General features: G+C 55.0%; 1 protein-coding gene across 1 annotated transcript in view; it reads right to left on the minus strand.

Moving 5' to 3' along the window:
- Positions 1-17,850, minus strand: part of RHEB (Ras homolog, mTORC1 binding) — a 33,256-nt gene extending 15,406 nt beyond the window's left edge. Inside the window, exon 1 of the mRNA XM_028525680.1 lies at positions 17,612-17,850. Coding sequence (XP_028381481.1) covers positions 17,612-17,663 — 52 coding nt within the window. The 5' untranslated portion in view covers positions 17,664-17,850. The remainder of the gene's footprint in view (positions 1-17,611) is intronic.
- Positions 17,851-19,574: the final 1,724 nt, after the last annotated feature.

Consider the following 19,574-nt stretch of genomic DNA (forward strand, 5'->3'; position numbering starts at 1 on the left):
GAGAAGACAGGTCCCGAACAAGACGGCACGAGACGGATGGAGTCCCGGCTAACGAGCGGACCACATTAGAAAACATGACTGTCGCCGGCGCACGCCCGAGGGAGCTCCTCCTCCGTGTCACAAGGGGCAGGCATTATGTGATGGGCTGGCTCACACTTCCCTTGAGAACACAAGCGATCCTCTGGCAAAGCAATTGCTGCAGTCCAACCCAAATCCCAGCGGGGCTGACGGGCAGCTCTCACCCTCGGGAGTGACTGGGACCCCGGTCACAGGGTCCTGGGAGAAAGAGCTCATTACCAGCAGGGGTGGGACCGAGGAAAGCCCGGTCTGCCTCAGGCCTCTCTTCCACTGGACTCTCCCCTTGGGGGAGTTCATTAATTACTTAAATTAAAAAGGGACAGAGAGGCTCCATTTGCTGACGTGACAGCGGTTTTCTGCTGTTTCCATTAGAAGCAGAATCACCGGGCGACTAGCGCTGAAATCTTTCAAGTCAGCGCCAGACCACACTGAGTCTCAGCAAAGACGCCCCGCTGCGCCCGGTGCCTGAGGCTGCGGGCCTCGTAACTTCTGGCCGTGAGGGCCGTCCTCTCCTCTCCTCTCTCCTCTCCTCTCACGCAGCCCTTGGGCTCCTCTGGCCAACGCAGCCCGCGGGCAGCCACACAAGGCCCTGACGACCCTTCAGCAATTCATGTTCTTTACGTGATCACCTTCTACACCCCCCTCGAAACAGCCTCATGCACTCATTTCCTCGGGCCTTTGTCCTTGCTGAATTCACATCCTGGACACCAGTTATTTCCTGAAGGCTTTTCAGCCAGAGCGTTTCAGCCACGCCCACGCCTGCAGAGGCCCATGAGCCTGTCTGACGGGGGGGGGGGGGGGGGGGGGGGGGGGGGGGAGCCTCGGACCCCAGCCCAGCCCGGGAGGGGACGCTGCGTGACGCCAGCAGAGCCATCCCGCGGACTGAGACGCAGCCCATGCGTGTCTGTGCACAGAGACAAATCCCTCATGTGACAACAGGGCACACACTGTTAGGAAGGGTCTGAACAGAATGTGACCCCGGCGCCCCGCATTAACTTCCAAGTACTCTTTCTCCACGCTAAAAACAGCCCTCGTTTTGAAAACCGTGAGACGTATTTTATGAAAGTTCCACCGGACTTGCAGCAGGCCCAACAGCAGCTGCGTCTGGTCTCACAACGGGGACAAGGCACAGCAGACGCTCCTCCCGGCGCTGTCACCACGACGACGTGCTTCTGCGGCTGCCGACTGACTCTCCTACTTCAAGGCCGCTGCCAGACAGGCGCTGTTTGCGTAACACACGTTAATATTTTTCAGATGAACTCTTAACTGGTTTTCATGTTGTTTCTCCTAAAAAAATGACCCTTCCAACCCACCCGCTCTGGGACGGCTGACACGTCCCCTGGTCCCGAGGACACAGTGGGGAGAGGCAGGTTGCAGTGCGGCGACTGGTCTGTGCGGACCTCCGCCACGCCGCCAGGACACAGTTCCGAGGACCGCGTCCGCTTTCCCCTCAAATTCTCCACGTCGCCTCACACCACTCCGATGTCCATGCACACAAGCTAACGGTTTGGCTTCAAAGCTCTCGGGTCTCGCCACCAACCACCGTCTCCACTCTGCAGGAGCACCCTCGCTTGCGACTCCCAGCGGGTCCACCGGACGCCTCTGGAAGCAACGCCGTGCGGCCAGGTCACGAGACCCACATGCCGGGCTATGCCTGGCGCTGTCCTCAGAGGAGGAACACCAGAGTGGACTGGAAACACGAAACTCATCAGATATACACACGTTAGTGACCCAGCAGCGGGGAAAACGTATCTCTCACTACAGGCCACAGTGAAAACGGTTACAAATCCAGTACTAAATGATTACAACCCGAGCCTCCAATCTCCACCACTTCCTTCCCTACCAGCTTACACCCCAAGATAAATTGCTGTCTAGTCTTTCATAAGAACCCCCATTTCCTTTCTCTGGGTCCCCAATAAGCCCAGCAGTCTTAACCTAACCACCTGCTTTGGCGGGCCCGTCTGCAGGAAGTCCCACGGCCGTGTGGGCGGGGACGGCTCTCAAGCACCCCCGCCACATACTCTCTCTCCGGGAGCCCTCCCTGCGGCTGCCCTCCCCCACAGCAGCCACGAGTCCCCGTAGCGGCACCGGGCGACTTACTACAAAATCTTGAGTCCCAACCACACCTACAGGATGGGAGTGTTAACCAACCCCCCACCCACTCCACTGCTCACTAAAGTTTATCAACCACTGCCCTCAGGCAAAGCTTAAATTTAATGGATCACCATAATTTCTTCCCGCCTCCAGGGTGTCCCTCCGACTCTCCAGTTCCCTCCAGTAGCTCAGGCTTGAAGCACGGAAAGAACACCTCACGTGGACCAGGACGAGGATAAAGCCGTGACTAAGAGGAGGTGCCTAACCCCAGAGGTCACCTGCTGTGACACCGCCCCCCCTTCCTGCCGGCCACTCCATCCACCCGCCTGACCCTCCCCACGCGCTCCCACGTGTCACGGGAAGAGGGCGGCACACCTTCTTCCCACAAAGGCTGCTCCAGCCCCCCGTCCTTGGGACACCATTCCCTCCCGGTTCCCTCTAGACCCCCCCACTCCTGAAAGAGTCATGAACAGATTGTTCTCAGCCTCCCCACTGGCTTACCCTACCCCACGTGCGCTGTTCACAGTGCCCCCGCAACACTGAGTGTCTCTCAAGCCCCCTTTCGCTCCCTGAGCTACAGCGAGGTCTTGCTGGGCGCTGCAGCTGGTGGGTGCACGTGCCTGACCATGAACTCGAGTGCACTCTGCAGCAATGACCTCAGTCACTCGCAGCTCCAGCCCGCTAACCCAAGTGAGACGCACCCACAGAGACGCGTCTGACCGTGACCCAAGGCACTCAGACCACCGAGAGCTGCGCAGATGCGGGTTGGAGGAGGCCTCAGGGACAAACAGTGCCGGGTAAACAGAGGTGTGGGTTTCCTGTCTCTACCAAGGTCACTGGTGACGCCAACCTCCAAACCACGTCTGTCTGCACTTTAGGGCGCTGGCCCTCCAACCTGGCCGCACTCTGGCTTCACCTAGAAAATTCCAAAACTACTGCCTGGGTCTCACCCCAGTAACTCCGACTTAAGCAGCACAGGGTGTGGCCACCACTTAAAGCCAAGGTCAAGGGTGGCTGACCAAAGAGATGGAAGGACTTCTGTTCTTGAGTTGACTGACCACCCGGTCAACCTCGACCCTTCCACTTACGCGCAAACACCTTTCCTTACTGTTTAGGAAAGCCTAAGTTAAAGTGATTTCCAACCAAAGCACCCGAATTACAATAGTAATTGCATTATTACAACAAAACTGATAAAATTATTATCTTCCTTATGAAAACCACACTTCTGTTTGGTAAGTTTGTATTTTACAGAGACAGGAGCCCTCTCTGCTTTACAGAGGGGCTTCACGTCCCACCTGACTCCACTCTGAACCAGCAGGATCCGGGCAGAGGACCCCTCTGGAACCAAGGGCTCTGTGAGAGAGACCGGCCGGCCTCAGTGATGGCTCCGTGACGCCCGAGTGACTGTCACAGTATGGCGCGGCAGAAACTCTATGGACGCTGCTGACCACCAGGGTCACGGCCTCCTGCGTGTGTTTGGGAGAGGGTGGCAACTGGGACCGGGCACGGTCACTGATTCCCTGCCAGGGACCCTGCACTGCGGCCAGCTGAAGGCGGAGGAGAAGACCCAAAGGACAAGAGGGGAAGGAGATGGGAGGGCAAAGGCAGCCCGGGCAGACGCGAGCCTGTGACCCCGGGTTCCTGGCCACACGAAGAACTGTTTTAAGAGAAAAGCCTGCAATAACTGGAACAGGTGAAACCGATTTTACAAAGGTCTGCTGCATAGTGTAACAAAACAGGCTGTTTCCAGAGAGGCTACTGAAGGCATCACTTCTACAATACTTATGGAAGAAGGCAAAACAGAATCAAGTGAACTGAAAAAACTGTTACACATTCTAGAATAATGTTTGAAAAGCCTAAGTAATATCTTCTGAACTAAGTGCCTACCATTTGACATAAAATGCAAACCAGCACACATTTCAAGGGTGTAACGGAATAATGCGTGGTAATCCTCACAAGGCAAAAAGTATTCACCACATACAAATGACCTTTTCCCATCTCTAAGACTCCATGTATTCCGGGACGCAACCTTCTGTTCGCGGTGGCCTGAGGGCCAGGGGCTGCTGAGAGCGCCCAAGTAAACCCAAACCAGGGCATATCCTGTCTTCAGAAACATCACAACAGAAAAAACGAGCATCGCAGAATCGAAGAAATGCAATCGTTACAGAAACCACACAGTGGAGGGAGGTTCGGTATCTGTGACCCCAGCTGTGCATCCAGAGAAGGCGACGCCCCTGGGCCTCGAACCCGCCCGCTCGTGATGACCACATGGCACCGCCAGCACGAGGCCCGGCACCTGGCACGCAGTCAGCGGGTGGTCATTAAACCCCAGCGCTGCACGCCAGTGCCGGCGAGGCTTCTTCCTGACTACGATCCACCCCGGTCACACCGAGCCCAGAGACGCTTGCCCGAAACCCTGCTCCACGGGCGGTCTGGGAAAGGCGCCAGTGCAACCAGAGCTCCTGACTGCCGCCCGGGAGGCCCGGGCCAGAAGGGCATTCACTCGGAGAGTTGGCTTTACTGCTCACACCTTGATCAAGCTGTATGGAAAAGGAAGACAAGACATCCACTATTTTTTACTGAGCGGAACGGGACGGTGACGATCAGTTATGTGGCTGCAAGCAGCGGGACCGAGTCTACCCCCCGCCCCCGTGGAAAGTGGAGACCACAGCAGCACCGACCTTACAGGGGGGCGCTGCGAGGGTTACATGACAACACACGTAGGATGTGGTTGTAGTAAGCCTCAATAAACGTCGTCAGTGATGTTCTTAGACAAATACAATACGCTTAGGAGGAAAACGCATTCTAATTCTAACTAATCTAAAATCTATGAAAATGACATACAGTAACTACTACTTTAGCTAAACCCTCAAAACAACACACACATCAATAAATATACTCCCCCTGAAGCAGAAAGCAGTTTTTGTCCCCACTGCCGTGTGACAAGCTGCCCCCGACTCCATCCGCTCACGCTGCTGCAGGCCAGGCTGCGCTCGGCCGGGGCCAGACGCACCTGGGCCCACCCGACGGCACAGAAGCAGAAGCTGCCGATGTGCACAGCGTGCGGCTGTCCAGCGGTGCCGCAGGACCAGCGCGCGGGCAGGAGGGCGCTTGTCTGGGAGCCGTGCACAGAGCAGACGTGGACGCACGGCCTGGGTTTGCGACCAGGAGGCCGGGCGCCCTGTGCCCTGTGCCCTGAACACATCGCCACTGACAGAGCCAGAGCACCAACGAGCGGCACGGCGGTTCGCCAATGTCCGTACACGACGGCGCCGCCGGTGACGTGTGCCAAGCGTGACGTCCACTCCCATAAAATCGCGTGGCTCTGTCGACAGCAGCACCAGCGGCGGCTGCTCCGTGAGGGGCGGGGTGATGCGCATGCACACTGTGCAGCGGGGCCACCACGGCGGCCTCTCAGAAAAATGCACTCGTTCCAGCATCTTTTTTGTTTTCTTCAGGAGGTAGTTTTGTTTCATTTTTAATATTTTATTTATTTTTAGAGAGAGGGGAAGGGAGGAAGAAAGTGAGGGAGAGAAACATCACTTGGTCGCTTCTCATACGCCCCCAGCCAGGGACCTGGCCTGCAACCCAGACTGGGAATCGAACCGGTGACCTTTCAGCTCAGGAAAGGGCGTCCGCACCAGTCAGGACACCCGGCGCGCCCTCGAACACTGCCTCCCAGGACTCTAACTCACAGACCCACCCCCGTCTCTGCCACACACGGTCAGGTGAGGGCGTGTGAGGCAGGCGATCCAAGGTTCAATCGTTCACCGCAACCTCCAAGCGAGGCCCTGTTTTAAGAGTCTCCAAAACAGTTCTGCGTGAATGTTCTCCACGTGCCTATCTGCGCCACGAGTGGAGCAGCGCTGATATCATCTTATTCCTTCTCACATCCCTTTCCCAAGTTTTTAAAAACAGATGCTTAGGAGAGAGAGAAAAAACCCAAGGTGCAATCATCGTGACAAAGACAAGGAGTAAAACCCTTCCGGTCCGTGAAGCGACCGCTGGTCAAACCCCCACACGCCCTGCGCCTGCTGTCACCACGCACTGCGTTTCCACACGCATCCCTGTGAGCATGTGAGACACACGAGCTCTCAACGTGATGACGGTCCGAGTCACGGAAACGCAGCAACTCGAGCCGGCAGGGTGGCCGAGCTGACGGGACAGAGCGGCCAAGAGCGGCCTGGAGCTCTCCTCCCCGAGGCCGGGTCAAGTAGGGCGTTCGTTCCCACAGGACCCGGGAGCCGAGCTGGAAGGCAGGGGGCAGCCCCGGTAAGCTGCAGGAAATTCGACCCTTGGCAGCAGTAAGGAATGAATTTTGCTAGATTTGTGGCCAAAACTAGGGAGAAGGCTGGGGATTAGGGTTGGAAAGAGAAGATAAATTCTAAAATTTTAACACTCTTTAACATATTGAAAAGCATGACGTTTAAGACTGATCAAAACCAGTAACAACAAGGAATTAGGACAAAAAAGTGATAAAGCACGTTCACTAGTCAATGGTTATTTACCTAAAGGTCACTTCCCCAGGAGCCCCCCAAATCCGCACCGGGCCCCCTCGAGGTCCCGCACGCGCTCCTCACTGCGCCTGCGCTCCCACCGGCGGGCAGCCACCAGCCCGTGGACGGTGAGCACCCGAAAGGGGGTCCGTCCTAGCTGAGGGGGGTCGCAGTGTGAAGCACACACGAGGCCTGAAAACCGGGCGTCAGACATGTAGGAATCCAATACCCACTGCTACTGAAACGGTAACTCTTTGGACTAAGTTCTACTGTTGAATCTCGCCTGCCTCTTCTGACCTGTTCACCACGGCCACCAGAGGACTTCCAACGCCCACGTGGCTTGCACTGTGCCCCTACCGGGCGGGGCCGCTCTGCAGCGCAGCTGCCAGGCGCCAGAGCGCAGGACGGTACACACTGGGCTGCGATGAGCAAGGCTCCCACGGAGGTCCGAGAAATGGAATGCACAGCACTCTGTCCAACTGCGTAGGGTAATGCTCATCCAGAAACACGTCAGAGAAGGAAACAATGTATTTCGGTAACTACATTCCCACGTGTTGGCAGCAGCTGTGGAATGAAAAGGTCCAGGCACGGAGCCCCACACCCCTCTCCCCGAGCAGGGAAGCCGGAAACCTCCTGCATCGAACAGGGAAGCAGCCTTCCTGGTGGAGCGGCAGTGTGTGGGGCCAAGCAGGTCTTACGACCTCCTTGGTTTCCAAGGCAACACGGAAACCACCCTGCAGTACCAGGGTGTGCTGAGCAGACACTCGGGCAGCATGGGAACTCGGGGCAGCACACCCCCAGAAGCCCAGCTGCAGGGGCAGCCACCAGTCTGTGGGACCACGGGGACCACCAGGCAAGCGCGTGGACCCGGCAGGTGGGCCGCCCCAAATCCTGGTCCTTTTCTACCATCTCTCGTTTCAGCCCCTGGCACCACCACCCACTCGGCACGCATGTCACCCACCCGAAGGCAATCCCCAGCACCTCCCCCTCACAACGTCCACCCCTTCCTCCTCCACGCCTGGAACTGCCTCTGCCTCATCTCACAGCACCACCCCGGCCCAGGCCCCTCCACGGAGAACAACTTCAGTGCGTGGCTGACTTCCCACTTCCACCCCGACGTCCCCCCACCCCCGCCCCGCGCAGTGGGAGGGGTCCTCCTGAGACCCAACACAGGCTCCGCACGCTACAGACCAGGGCCACATGTGCACGGCCTGTGAGCTAAGAATAAGAATGGCCTGTACATCTTTCCACGGTTGAAAAGAATCAGTAACATTTCATGCCGTGTGGGAATTCAATGACATTAACGGCAATGTCCGTAAATACAGTTTTACTGGCACACCGCCACGTCCATTTGTCCACGTGTCGTCTGGAACCGCTGGCGTGAGCGCTTCGGACAGGGGCGGAGCAGCCTACAAAGCCCGTCGTGCCTGTTTACTACCTGGTTTGTACAGAACAGGTCTGCCAATCCCGGCACAGACAATCATCTTGCTTGCTGCTCCCAGCCCTGCAGTGACTTGCCCCGCTTCCAGGGAAAAGGCTAACCCTTCGACAGGGCGTCCCGGGCTGCCCTCGGCAGGCGGCTGGCACGCAGGCCCGCCCACGTGACCTCCTTGCACTCACACCCTACTCCTCGTACTCCCCAGCCCAAACACACAGCCGTTCCTCTGCTCCTCCCTAGTGCCAAGCCCTGCCTCACCCCTCGGCCGTCTACACGTGCGGTTCCTTACTTCTGGAAAGTTCTGCCCCTCTGCCCCCAAGCTCCCCGTCCTCTGCCAAGTCCAACTGTAAGGACAGCTCACTAGAGCCAAGTTTCCAACACCCCACAGCCCTGGGAGCTCTCCCTTGGACTATTCCTCTTGGAGCGCTTACCCCAACTGTTCTGAAACCAGCACGTACGCCCCCGAGCGCTGGCCTGGAGCACCGCTTCAGCGCCAACCCTGGCTCAGCCACAGCATCGCCGACCTAGGCCAAACCACTCCACCTTCCTGTGGCTGTTTCCTTACCTGCAAGGCGGGCATGAGAACAGCGCCTACCTCACAGGGTTCAAGGGCGCGCCGACCCAGCCACCATCCTCACTGGCAGCAGCAACTCTTCACAGTGGCTCCGTTCCAGGTGGAAGCTCCCGGAGGGCAGGGGCCAAGACTGCTCCCCTCTTTGGGACTGAGCGCACAGGGCCTGGGACATGGTACCCAGCTCATGACACTCACTCCGCACACTGTCCTTCTCAGCCAGGCGTTTCAGCATTCAGTCACGGGGGGACTGGAATCCTCCGGACAGATGGATGGTAAAAGCCCGGAGTCTTCCCCCAGAAACACGCCATGTCTCCGGGAAAGCTCGTGAACCCGAGGTAGGAACCGCCACTCTAAGCTGGCGACGCTCCTCAGCGTGTGCCACCCAGACTGGGGAGGACGCTCTGCCCGGCGGCCAGTCCGAGTCCACGGCGAGAACAGGGCCGACTACCACGCTCGGGAACATAACCCGGGCCTCTTGGGCTGCCTGCACACGGTGGGGGGGGGGGGGGGGGGCTCTGAAACGTAAACACAGGGCTCTCCCGTGTGGCCTGCGCTTCTGTGCTCCTCCCGCCCTCAGGGCAAGGTCAGGGATGCTCTGGACGCACGGCAGCTGACCTCAGCCCCTGGCGTACCCGCGGCCACTCACACCAGGCTGGAAACGCTCCCCGCCGCACCCAGCCGCTTCCTAGCAGACGGACTGGGAAGTCCAAGCGCTTTCCCACTTCCGCGCGTGCCACGGAGTGTCCTGTTTTACCCTGGTGCGTCGTCCAGGTTGCCAAGGCCACTGTGAGCCCTCTTCCATCTTAACGTTAAGCCACCGTGGCTGAATTTTGCCATTTATGTTTTTAACTTAGTCACGCATTCAAGTCATGAACAAGAAAGAAAGAGAACCTGTGTTTTAAAATATTCTCTTAAAAACAAATTCCAGATGTGACTGAGATTCGGAAAAAGCCCACCATCAGCCAGACACATTCATATCTAAAACACACACGCCTTAGAAAAGCACTACCGTTTCACAGACTGTGGTGACTGTACAAGCAGCATCTTTGTTTCCACGTTCACGAATCGGAGTTAACAATCAACCTAAAATATTTTTACTTATTTATTTTTAGAGGGGAAGGGAGGGAGCAAGGGAGGGAGAGAAACATCCAACGGGTGAGAGATACAATCAGTTGCCTCTCCCGCGCCCCCTACTGGGGACCCGGATCACAGCTCAGGCGCGTGCCCGGACTGAGGATGGAATCGGTGACCTTCGGGTTCCCAGGACGGCCTTCAGCCCATTGAGCCACACCAGCCAGGGCAACAACATTCAACTTTTCATCTCGCAAAAAGAAGAACCACACATCTTGTTAAAATACCCATTTGTTTCGAGCCCCCTGCCCCCAGTCCTTTGCAAGCAAGCACCAGAGAGACGGGAGGGGTGGCAGGGGGTACGGGGAGCTCGACTATACCCAGGGCAGGCAGGAGTTAACTTCACCGGCGTCCTTAACCAGCGTGACTCCCACGTGTCCACAGAGCCCCACGCACGGCTTCCAGCACCTCGCGCCACACCACCACCAACTTCGGCTTCAAATCCAATGACCTCCAGGGCCGCAGAGTTCTTGGTCATCAGAAGCCCGACATATGTTTAAGAACAGTAAAATACTACAATACTATTCCAGGACCTTTGTGCTTTGAGATATTAAGTTGTATTTCTAAATCAATCCAACAATTCACGTTCAAGGTGCCTGCAGTGTGCACTCAGTTTATGGCAGCGAGCTCTCCGGCAGCTGTGAAGACTTAATCTGGTGTTTCGGGATAAACCAGAAACGAGAGTAAAGGTTCTCTCATGTGACCACTGCAGATTCCACAATGCTGTAACTCGCACTATCGAGTTCAGTTCAGTTCTGATTCACTCAAATAACTAAGTACAACCTGCTCGTGAAAATTTATTAAAACTTCTAACTCCTGGCCCTGGCCCTAAACTAAAGAAGGTGGCATCCATTCTAACTTCACGGTCACAGGTGGAGGGGGCTGTCTCTCACTTCGTGATCAGGTTGGTTTTTACCCACATCCTGATGCCTGAATTTGAACCGTGCCAGTATTAGTCTACAGGTCCTGCATATGCTGCTACCCTAGGCGATTTTTATTATTTTGGGGGAGCCTCACCCTCACCAGGTCAAAAAAAACACCCCCCAAACTGCACCACCATCAGAGGCCAAGTCAGCCGGCCCCGAGAGACCCCACCTCGCCCCAGGCTTCAGGAACGCACGGTGCCCGCTGGCTGCTCCGAAGCAGGGATTCCCTGCCTCTCCCGCCAGGCCCTGCGGAGCCTAGCTCCCGGCCGCCTCCCCGGCTTCATGGTCTACTCCCACCTCATTACGCTCCGGCCGCCCCTGGTTCTTTCCGTCCTCACGCGTGCCAAGTTCTTCCCGCCTCCCCCTCCTCGTCTCTCGCAACGCCACGGGGCCTCTCGCCCTCAGGAAGGCTCCCCCAAGACCAGAGCAGCTAGGGTGCAGCCCCTTCGGACTCCCCTCTCCCTGCCAGCGAGCAAGCACCTGCACACCGCGGTTCCACGGTTCCTAGGAGTACAGCCTGTCCAACTCCGGGGGTCCTCGGGACCTTTCCAGGGGGCTTAAGGAGGGCGAAGCCATGTTCATAAAAATGCCAGGATATTACCTGCCGTTTTCACCATGCTCGTATTTGCACGAGTGGTGCAAAAGCATCGGTGGGTGACACCGCTAGCTCAGTGCCCCCGGCACCAATCATGACAGTGGGCGGTGGGGACAAGCTGCAGGGAAAGTCACGGCACTCTTCACTGCCAGGTACTCATGTCAAAAAAAAAAAAAAAAAAAAAAAAGTGCCATTTTCACTTAAGTGTCCTTAAGGAGACAGTAAAATTATTAATTTTTATTACACCCCGACCCTTAAGAACACGTCTTTTTAGTACGCTGCAGGACGAACCGGGACGCAGGGATGCGCACAGCGTCCCGCCGTGTGCCGACTGCGATGGCCGTGTCCAGGCGGAGCGCCTGTCCGGGTGGCGCGAGGGAAACACCCCTGTATCACGGAACAGCACTTTCACTGTCAAGGTTAACCGACAAACAACCATGTTTTCAGATGTGGAGCTCTGGCAGACATTTCCTTGAAAACGAAAGGAATGAGACTGTCACTCCAAGTCAAACTGCTAGCACTCTGCCAACAAATCGGAACTCTCAAGAAGAAATGAGGTTTGGAAAACTTGCATCACTCGCAGTGAGCCGAACAGCTTCCCAAAATCTAGATTTTTCTGAGACTGGTAGTGGCATTAAGAAATATGACTTTAAAAATATATATTGAAATGTGGCAGAATGTGGAAGGATCTACCTTACAATGGATCAATATTTTCCAAATGATCAGTGTATGATGGGCCAAAATCACGCGTGGGTACACAATCCATTCAAAGTGCAAACCAATCCACTAGAGTTCAGTGCAGCAGGGCAGGAAACGCGTCCATGAGAGTTCAGATTCCACACTTCCGCCAACCCCCGAGGAAGAGGCAGTTCTGGTCATTGTCAAAGAGAATCAACAGCTGTCTTCGAAAGCTATTAAGATACTCCCCGCTTTCCCACTACGTACCTGAGCAAGGCCGGATTCCCTTCACATACGTTATTAAAGCATTGCATTGCAATGAGGTGGATTCAGAAGCAGATACGAGCGTTCAGCTGTTCTTTAAATCAGACATTTGAAGATACTTGCAAAAGTGTAAGGCACCCTATCAAAATCCCAGCTGCTGTTTTGCAGAAATTGATAAGCTCATCTTCTAGGAATTTTAATTCATATGGAAATGCTAGGGACTCAGAAGAGCCAAAACAGTCTTGAAAAACAATAAAGTTAGAGGACTCACACTTTCCTATTTTGTGAAACTTGCTACAAACGACAGCAAGCAGGACAGTGACACTGGACAGCGTGACACTAGCATATGGACAGACACACGGATTGTAGGAAGAGAGTCCAGAAATGAGTCCTCACGCTCCTGGTCACTCAGTTTCAGACAATTTAATGAGGGAAAAATAGTCTTTTAACAGACGGGGCTGGGACAACTTGATATCCACATGCAAAAGAGTAACACTGTCGCCCTGGCTGGCGTAGCTCAGTGGATTGAGCTCAGGCTGTGAACCAAAGTGTCGCAGGTTCAATGCCCAGTCAGGGCACGTGCCTGGGGTGCAGGCCACGGCCCCCAGCACCCACACATTGATGTTTCTCTCTCTCTCTTTCTCCCTCCCTTCCCTCTCTAAAAATAAATAAATATTAAAAAAAAAAAGAATAACGTTGTGCCCGTCTCCCATCTACACAAAAGCTAACTTTCACTATATCATAAACCCAAATGCAAAAGCTAGAAGTATAAAACAATTAGAACAAAATGCAGTAGGAAATCCACAAGGCTTTGAACAAAGCAATGATTAGCTATGACACCAAAACCACAAGTGACAAAACAAAAATGAAAAAAATTTAGACTCTATTAAAATTTAAGACTTTTTTGGCCCCGTTGGGGTAATTCAGTTGGTTAGAGCATCATCGCGATACATTCCAAGGTTGTGGGTTCGATCTCTGATCAGGGCACATATAAGAAGCAACCAATGAATGCATAAATAAGTGGAACAACAAATCGATGTTTCTCTCTAAAAAATAATAAAATAAATAAATAATTTAACTTCTTGCTTTCAGGGAAGGAAAAAGTTTCCACCAAGAAAGTGAAAAACCAGAATGGAAATTATTTGCAAATCACGGATATGATACCGCTTTGTGTCCCCAGGATGGCTACTAGAATAGAAAAGATAGACAATAGCCCTGGCTGGCGTGGCTCAGTGGATTGAGCGCTGGCCTGTGAACCAAAGGGTCACTGGTTCAATTCCCAGTCAGGACACATGCCTGGGTTGTGGGCCAGGTCCTCAGTTTGGGGCATGTGAGAGGCAACCACACATTGATGTTCTTTCTTTCTCTTTCTCCTTCCCTTCTGTCTAAAAATAAATAAATAAAATCTAAAAAAAAAAAAAAAAAAGGACAATAACAAGTGTTGGTGAGGATGTGGAGAAACCGAAAGCCATTTCACTGGTGGATGGAGTGTAAAAGGGTGCAGCTGCTTTGGAAAACAATTTGACAGTTTCTCAAGATGTTAAACATAAAGTTACCACATATCTCAGCAATTCCACTCCTAGAAATAAACGAAGACAAGTGAAAATATACATTTACACAAAAACCTGTACAGGAATGATCATAACAGCATTATGCATAATAGCCAAAATGGAGAAACTACCCACATGTCCATCAGTTGGTGAATACAGAAATAAACTGTGTTATATTCAAACAACAGAGCATTACTGGGCAACAAAAAGGAATGAATTACTGATAAATGCTACAGCTTGGATGAACTTCTCACGTGAAAGATGCCAGTCACAAAAGACCATGCGTGTACGGCTCCATTTACACGACACGCCCAGAACAGGCAAATGCGCAGAGAGCAGAAGCAGACGCACGGGCGCCAGGGGCTGAAGGCCCGGGGGCACAGGGAGTGGCTGCTCGCGGGCGCAGCTCCCTCCGGGGTGACCAGGGTAAGTTTGGGAAAGCAGATCCTACAGGGACAGCCATGTGACGCGCAGCACTACAGAGTCATAGCCACGAGTGCGCGCTCTGATCTTTCTCTTGCACGGAACAATGAGTGCTATATGAGAGAGAGACAGAGGGGGGGGGGAGGGAGGAGGGAGAATTTCAAGCTTCAACCAAGGTGAGCACTACAGGATGTCCTCAAGCACTTGAGCGTACAATTTCACATACTGAAAGATTTTATAAATGGCAAACAACGTTTAGCCTTTCAATTTTCAGTGAACTGTGTCAGAAAAGGGTAACTTGAAATAGTGCATCGGGTCACAACCGGATGGTATTCCACCTGGAACAGCTTTAATGACGTCTCCCCTCACGAAGCGTCCCCATCAAAGGCTGCATCTCCCTCACTACCTAAAACATTTCACAAGGCAACCGGAGTCACTGTTGCTGAATTGCCTTTTACCAAACCAGGCTTGTTCCATTTTCTCCCGTGACTGTTCGAGTTCCTGTGATTTCCCCCTCTCTCTCCGTAACCTCAGAGGCTTGCAGACAGCCTCCAATTGTGCGCTACGGTGGGTGAACTTGAGTGTCCAAGCCTCTGGAGAAAACTCCAGGGGAGGACGCAGCAGATTTTACTCGAAGATAGTTACCCGACACTACGACTTTAGCTTGGTGAGGCTGAGTCACCTCCTACCATGGGACCACTCACCTGTACCGGACACAATGGGCGTGAAGGACACTGGGCCACCGCAGAAACAATGAACACAAAGCACTCTCAGAAAGCCAGCCCGTTACAGGTGACGTGTCCTTAAAAAGCTTAACATTGTAAACAACAGGAAAAGTACTTCAGGGAAACAAAAGGAGTTGTACACATAACCTGAGAATTGTCTTTTCCTTACCAGTATTTCATCTGTGTTTTTAAAAAAAAAAATACAAAATTTGAAAGCCAAGTAGTAGAACAACCCTAACATTTAGTAGTTTTATCTGGAGACAAAATTTTAAAATAAGGTCTGTGGCGTGACAAGTAGTCACTTGTCACGCATGAGATATTTAACCAGGAGAACATTCTAAGAAAGCTACGGTTTCTAGCTGTGCCTCTGGCACCACTCTGCCCCGTCAGTATGACACATCAGCTTAACCTCCCCAAACAGCACCAGCCAGAGACACGCGGACTCAGATTCCTCCAGCACAGCGGCACCGCCTGCAAGCACGCGCGGCGGTGGACTCCCGGAAGTGCCGCCATCCAGCCCTCCCCCACCAGGAGTGGCTAGTACCTGGGACCAGGGAATTCCTCCCTGTTCTGATGCTGGCAAGACAAAAGACCCCGCAAGCTACAAAGTGTCCTGGCTTTCAAATCAAAAGCAAAGACTGGGAATAATTTAACCTCTCCAAACTGCCTTCACTTCACCATTGCTCCAGTCAAAAATAAACGCGGAGAAAATGAAATAGGGTAGAGTAATGACATATGGAGGGCACAGAAAATAGGGACTAGAACCCACTGTGTCCCGATGGAGAATATTTACGACAGTGGCTTAACTGACAGCGGTTCATACCAGGCGCCTGTGAAGAGAGGGCGGAGGGGTGACCTGCCACACCTGGGTCTTTAGCAGGGGGACGATTACCAGGAAGAAAAAACAGGAAGACTTTAGCACAAGAGTGATAAAACACTCGGCTTGCCTACTGGAGACCGGAATCACCAGCTCAGGAATGTCAAGGGGTGAGTCAGCCAGGCGTTGGGGACAGCCGTTTCAGAGGAGAGCAGGCAGTCCAAGCACATGCCACGTGGAGTCCAGCCACTCGGACATGCTCTCCCCACTGAGTGGGCACTCAGGGGCAGCCAGGATAGGCCCAGCCCCAGTCTTCGAAGCGCACAGGAGGACCCAAAGCTGCCCACAAGCAAGCGCTCGGCGACTCAGGCTGCCAATCAAGGGGGACTGCCCGGCTCCACGTGGGCTTTCGGGAGCGGACTGTCAGAGACTTCAGAAGCCTCAGTCGGCACAGGGGCACTTTCCGCGGCAGCTGCTGGGGCGGCCGCCGCTCCTTCCCTGCGGGTACCTGTGCCTTGGCGCTGCGCCACACCAGAGTTACTCCCAGGATTCTTGGAACTTCCTATCTCTGCACAAGCGCCTTAACCGCCCCCCCCCGCCCCCTCCCCCAGCACTTCGACGGAGGGAGATGATAAAAGGATGAGTAAGCAGGCTGCTGCCGATCTCGGTCAAAGAGCAGACCCTGGCACCGGCGCTGGAAAATGGGGGGTGGCGTGGGGGAGGAAGCAGAACTGAAAGTGGAGTCGGGGCGTCTTCCAGGGAGCTGCAGGCGGCCACGCGCCTTCCCACGGCAGTTACTGCTGCCTTCTGCGGCCACCAGAACCCCAACGTCGCTCTCGCCGCCTTCCTCCCACCGCGGTCAGGCGCACATTTTCCTTAGACATTTACTTCTGTAAAACGACACACGACGAAAGGCTTCTGGTTGTCAAAGACAACAACGCCTCACCCTGAAGCATGGCTTTAAGTTCAGCGGTTCTGCTTTCTCATTTTTTTTTTTTTTTTGGCGCCGTGTCCGCCCCGCACCCCACCAAAGATCACTTCGGGTCGGCAAAGAGGCGACTGACACTAAGTTTCAAATATATCAACCTCTTGGGGGGGGGGGGAAACCCGGACACAAAACAAACTTTTGAATTACTTTACCAGCCTGGTTACAAGGACCTGACCTTATTTTTTCCCAAAGAAAAATAGGACACCGAGATATCAAGAAATTTATTTTCCCCTGCCTTCCTACTTTGGTCGCTGGCAGCATCTGGGGGCTCTTTTTAGAGTTCTCCGGAGGAAACGTGCCCTCAGTAGCCAAACGTCCTATTGGTCCCCGATTTCCTTTAAAATGCTGAAGTTCACAGATCGAGAAAAAAAAAAAAAAGGACAACCTAGTGCCGTTTCCTTTGTTGAAATCCCACGGACTTGATTTAATTTGGGGCGGAAAGGCTGCCTAGCAGCGAGGAAGACAGCGAGCCGCGCAACTGCGAGGAGACAGGTGCGATCCCCCCGCCCGCGGGTGCCCTGCGGCCGTTCCGCGAGGCAGCAGCCCCCTCCGGCGCCAGCCCGGGCCCGGCCTGGACCCAACTCCCCGAGCGTCCGCGGCCTTCCCACACTCGTCCTCCCGCGCCCCGGACGCCCCGCAGGCCCCGGCCTGGTCGCCGCCTCCGCTCAAAATGGAGGTGCTGGTGGCGGCGGCGGGCGACCGGTTAGGCTGGTTACGAAACGCGCGGCCGCCACATGGCCGCGCCGGCCCCAAACTTGGCCCGGCCCGCCGAGTCTGGCGCCCAGGCGAGGCCGGGCCCGGGCGCGAGGAGGCCGCGCAGCGTCCGTCACTCACCCACAGACCGGTAGCCCAGGATCGCGATCTTCCGGGACTTGGACTGCGGCATCTTGGCGGCCTCCTCAGCCCCAGGCCAACCACATCAACCGCGGCGGCGGCGCGTCCTGTGCTGCGATCGGCGGCCGCGCCGGGGCAGAGCGGCATCCAGGGGCGGGGCGGGCGGGCGCGGCTGCCTCCGCTCCAGGCTCGCGCGCCCAACCGCCCGGATCCGCCGCGTGGCCCCACCCCCAAACACACCCACGTGACCGCCGCTGCCGCCGGCCCCTCCCTCCCTGGCGTGGTCCGCGTCAGCGCTGCCTTGCCCGCCGCGGTGGCCGCTCCTGCCCCGGAAACCCACGGGAGTGCGTCGGAAGACGTTTTACTTTTAAAGGGGAAAAGAGGGGACGCCGAGAAGCTTCCGGAAAAGTCACGACTCAAACTCGCTGTGTCATGACCCACCCACAGCCTTCCGCCGCTTTTTAATTACGCCAGGCCTCCCAGAGCGCTGATTGGACAGCTCCCGCCCGCCCGCGCGATGACGCAAAATCGACTCGGTCTTCCATTGGGGCTGGCGATGAGGCGGAGCCTAAGGGCGGGCAGCTCCTGCCAAGCTAAAAATAAAATCCGGCTGCAACCGCGGGGTTGTGCGCCACTGAGGTTTGAAAGCTTCGAGTGCCGCAGGGCTGGGGTGCAGGGGGTAGGGCTGGGAGAACCCAACTTCCCGGTGATTGGCGAGAGCAGGATGAGGGGCAGGGCCAGCTGCGGAAGGCGCAGTCATTGGCGAAGTGCAGAGAGGTGGGTGGGCTGGCTCCCCCTGAGCCCTTAAAAGGCTGGAGAGGGTAGGCGCGTGGTTACCCGCTAGCCTTTGAGTTTCCTGGGTTTTCCATTTTTAGCTTCTTTGCTGTGACGGCGTTAGTAAGTCTGGGTTGGAGGATATAGCTGGTGATTAAACGCCATCTGCAGTGAAGAACCATGAGAAGAATGGAGTATGTGTTAATTCAACATGTTTCGCATTTCATTCAAAAAGATGTGCCTCGTCAGTTCTGCTCCCAACTCTGGGACAGGTGGACCCCTGCACACCTTACAGGTCAACACACCTTTAATTTTCAACACTAGGCATGGCTAACTCAGTACAGAAACTTAAACACCAGCTGTTGTTGCCCGAGACCACTCCAGAACCGGGGACTTGAGTCCACTGGGCTGGAGCTTTGGTGTGGCCTGACCTTTCCAGGAATCACTGTTGCCCACAGAGGGTGCACTGACAACCCCTTTTTCCTGGTGCCGGTGAAGAGCTGTTAGGGTGGCACCAATATCGAGGGCAGGAAGGGACACTGGCCTGGGAGGCCTTGGTCACAGGGGAAGGAAGGCCCGAGAAGTGAGGACGTGAACTGGGAGATTTCCGGCCAGGGAGACTTCCATCATGGGAGACATTCCGCTCTTGGTAGTTGCTGAAAAAGCAACCTGCCATGCCTACGGATGCCCTTGTTGTCCTTGGGTGGTTGGGCAGCGTTGACTGGCTGAGTGGTCAACTGGCCCCCTGGCCTTTGGCCAGATTTCCCCAGTGAGTAAAGAGGAAGAACCCTGGAAGCTGAGTGACAGGGTTGGATTCCTGGGTATGAAGAATTAGAAGGGAGTGTCCCATCAAGATAACCTTGTTGAGGACTTCCGGCCAAGATGGCGGCCGCCAAGATAGGTAGACGCACTGCGCCTTCTAGAGCAATGAAAAGGACAACGATTAAAAAAAAAACAACCCAACCAGAACTGCCAGAAAACTGAACTGTATGGAAGCCCGACAACCAAGGAATTAAAGAAGACACGCTCATCCAGACGGGTAGGAGGGGCGGAGACAGGCAGCCGGGAGGAGAGGACTCACGGCCATGCGGTGGCTGAAGACCGGGGTAGGCAAGGCGGCGGCTGGCGGACCCAGCGAGGCGGCAGATTGTGGAGCGGGCGGTCCCATATTCACTCACAGATAAACCGG

Source organism: Phyllostomus discolor, chromosome 10, assembly GCF_004126475.2.
Source record: "Phyllostomus discolor isolate MPI-MPIP mPhyDis1 chromosome 10, mPhyDis1.pri.v3, whole genome shotgun sequence".
In the NCBI taxonomy this organism is placed as follows: Eukaryota; Metazoa; Chordata; class Mammalia; order Chiroptera; family Phyllostomidae; genus Phyllostomus; species Phyllostomus discolor.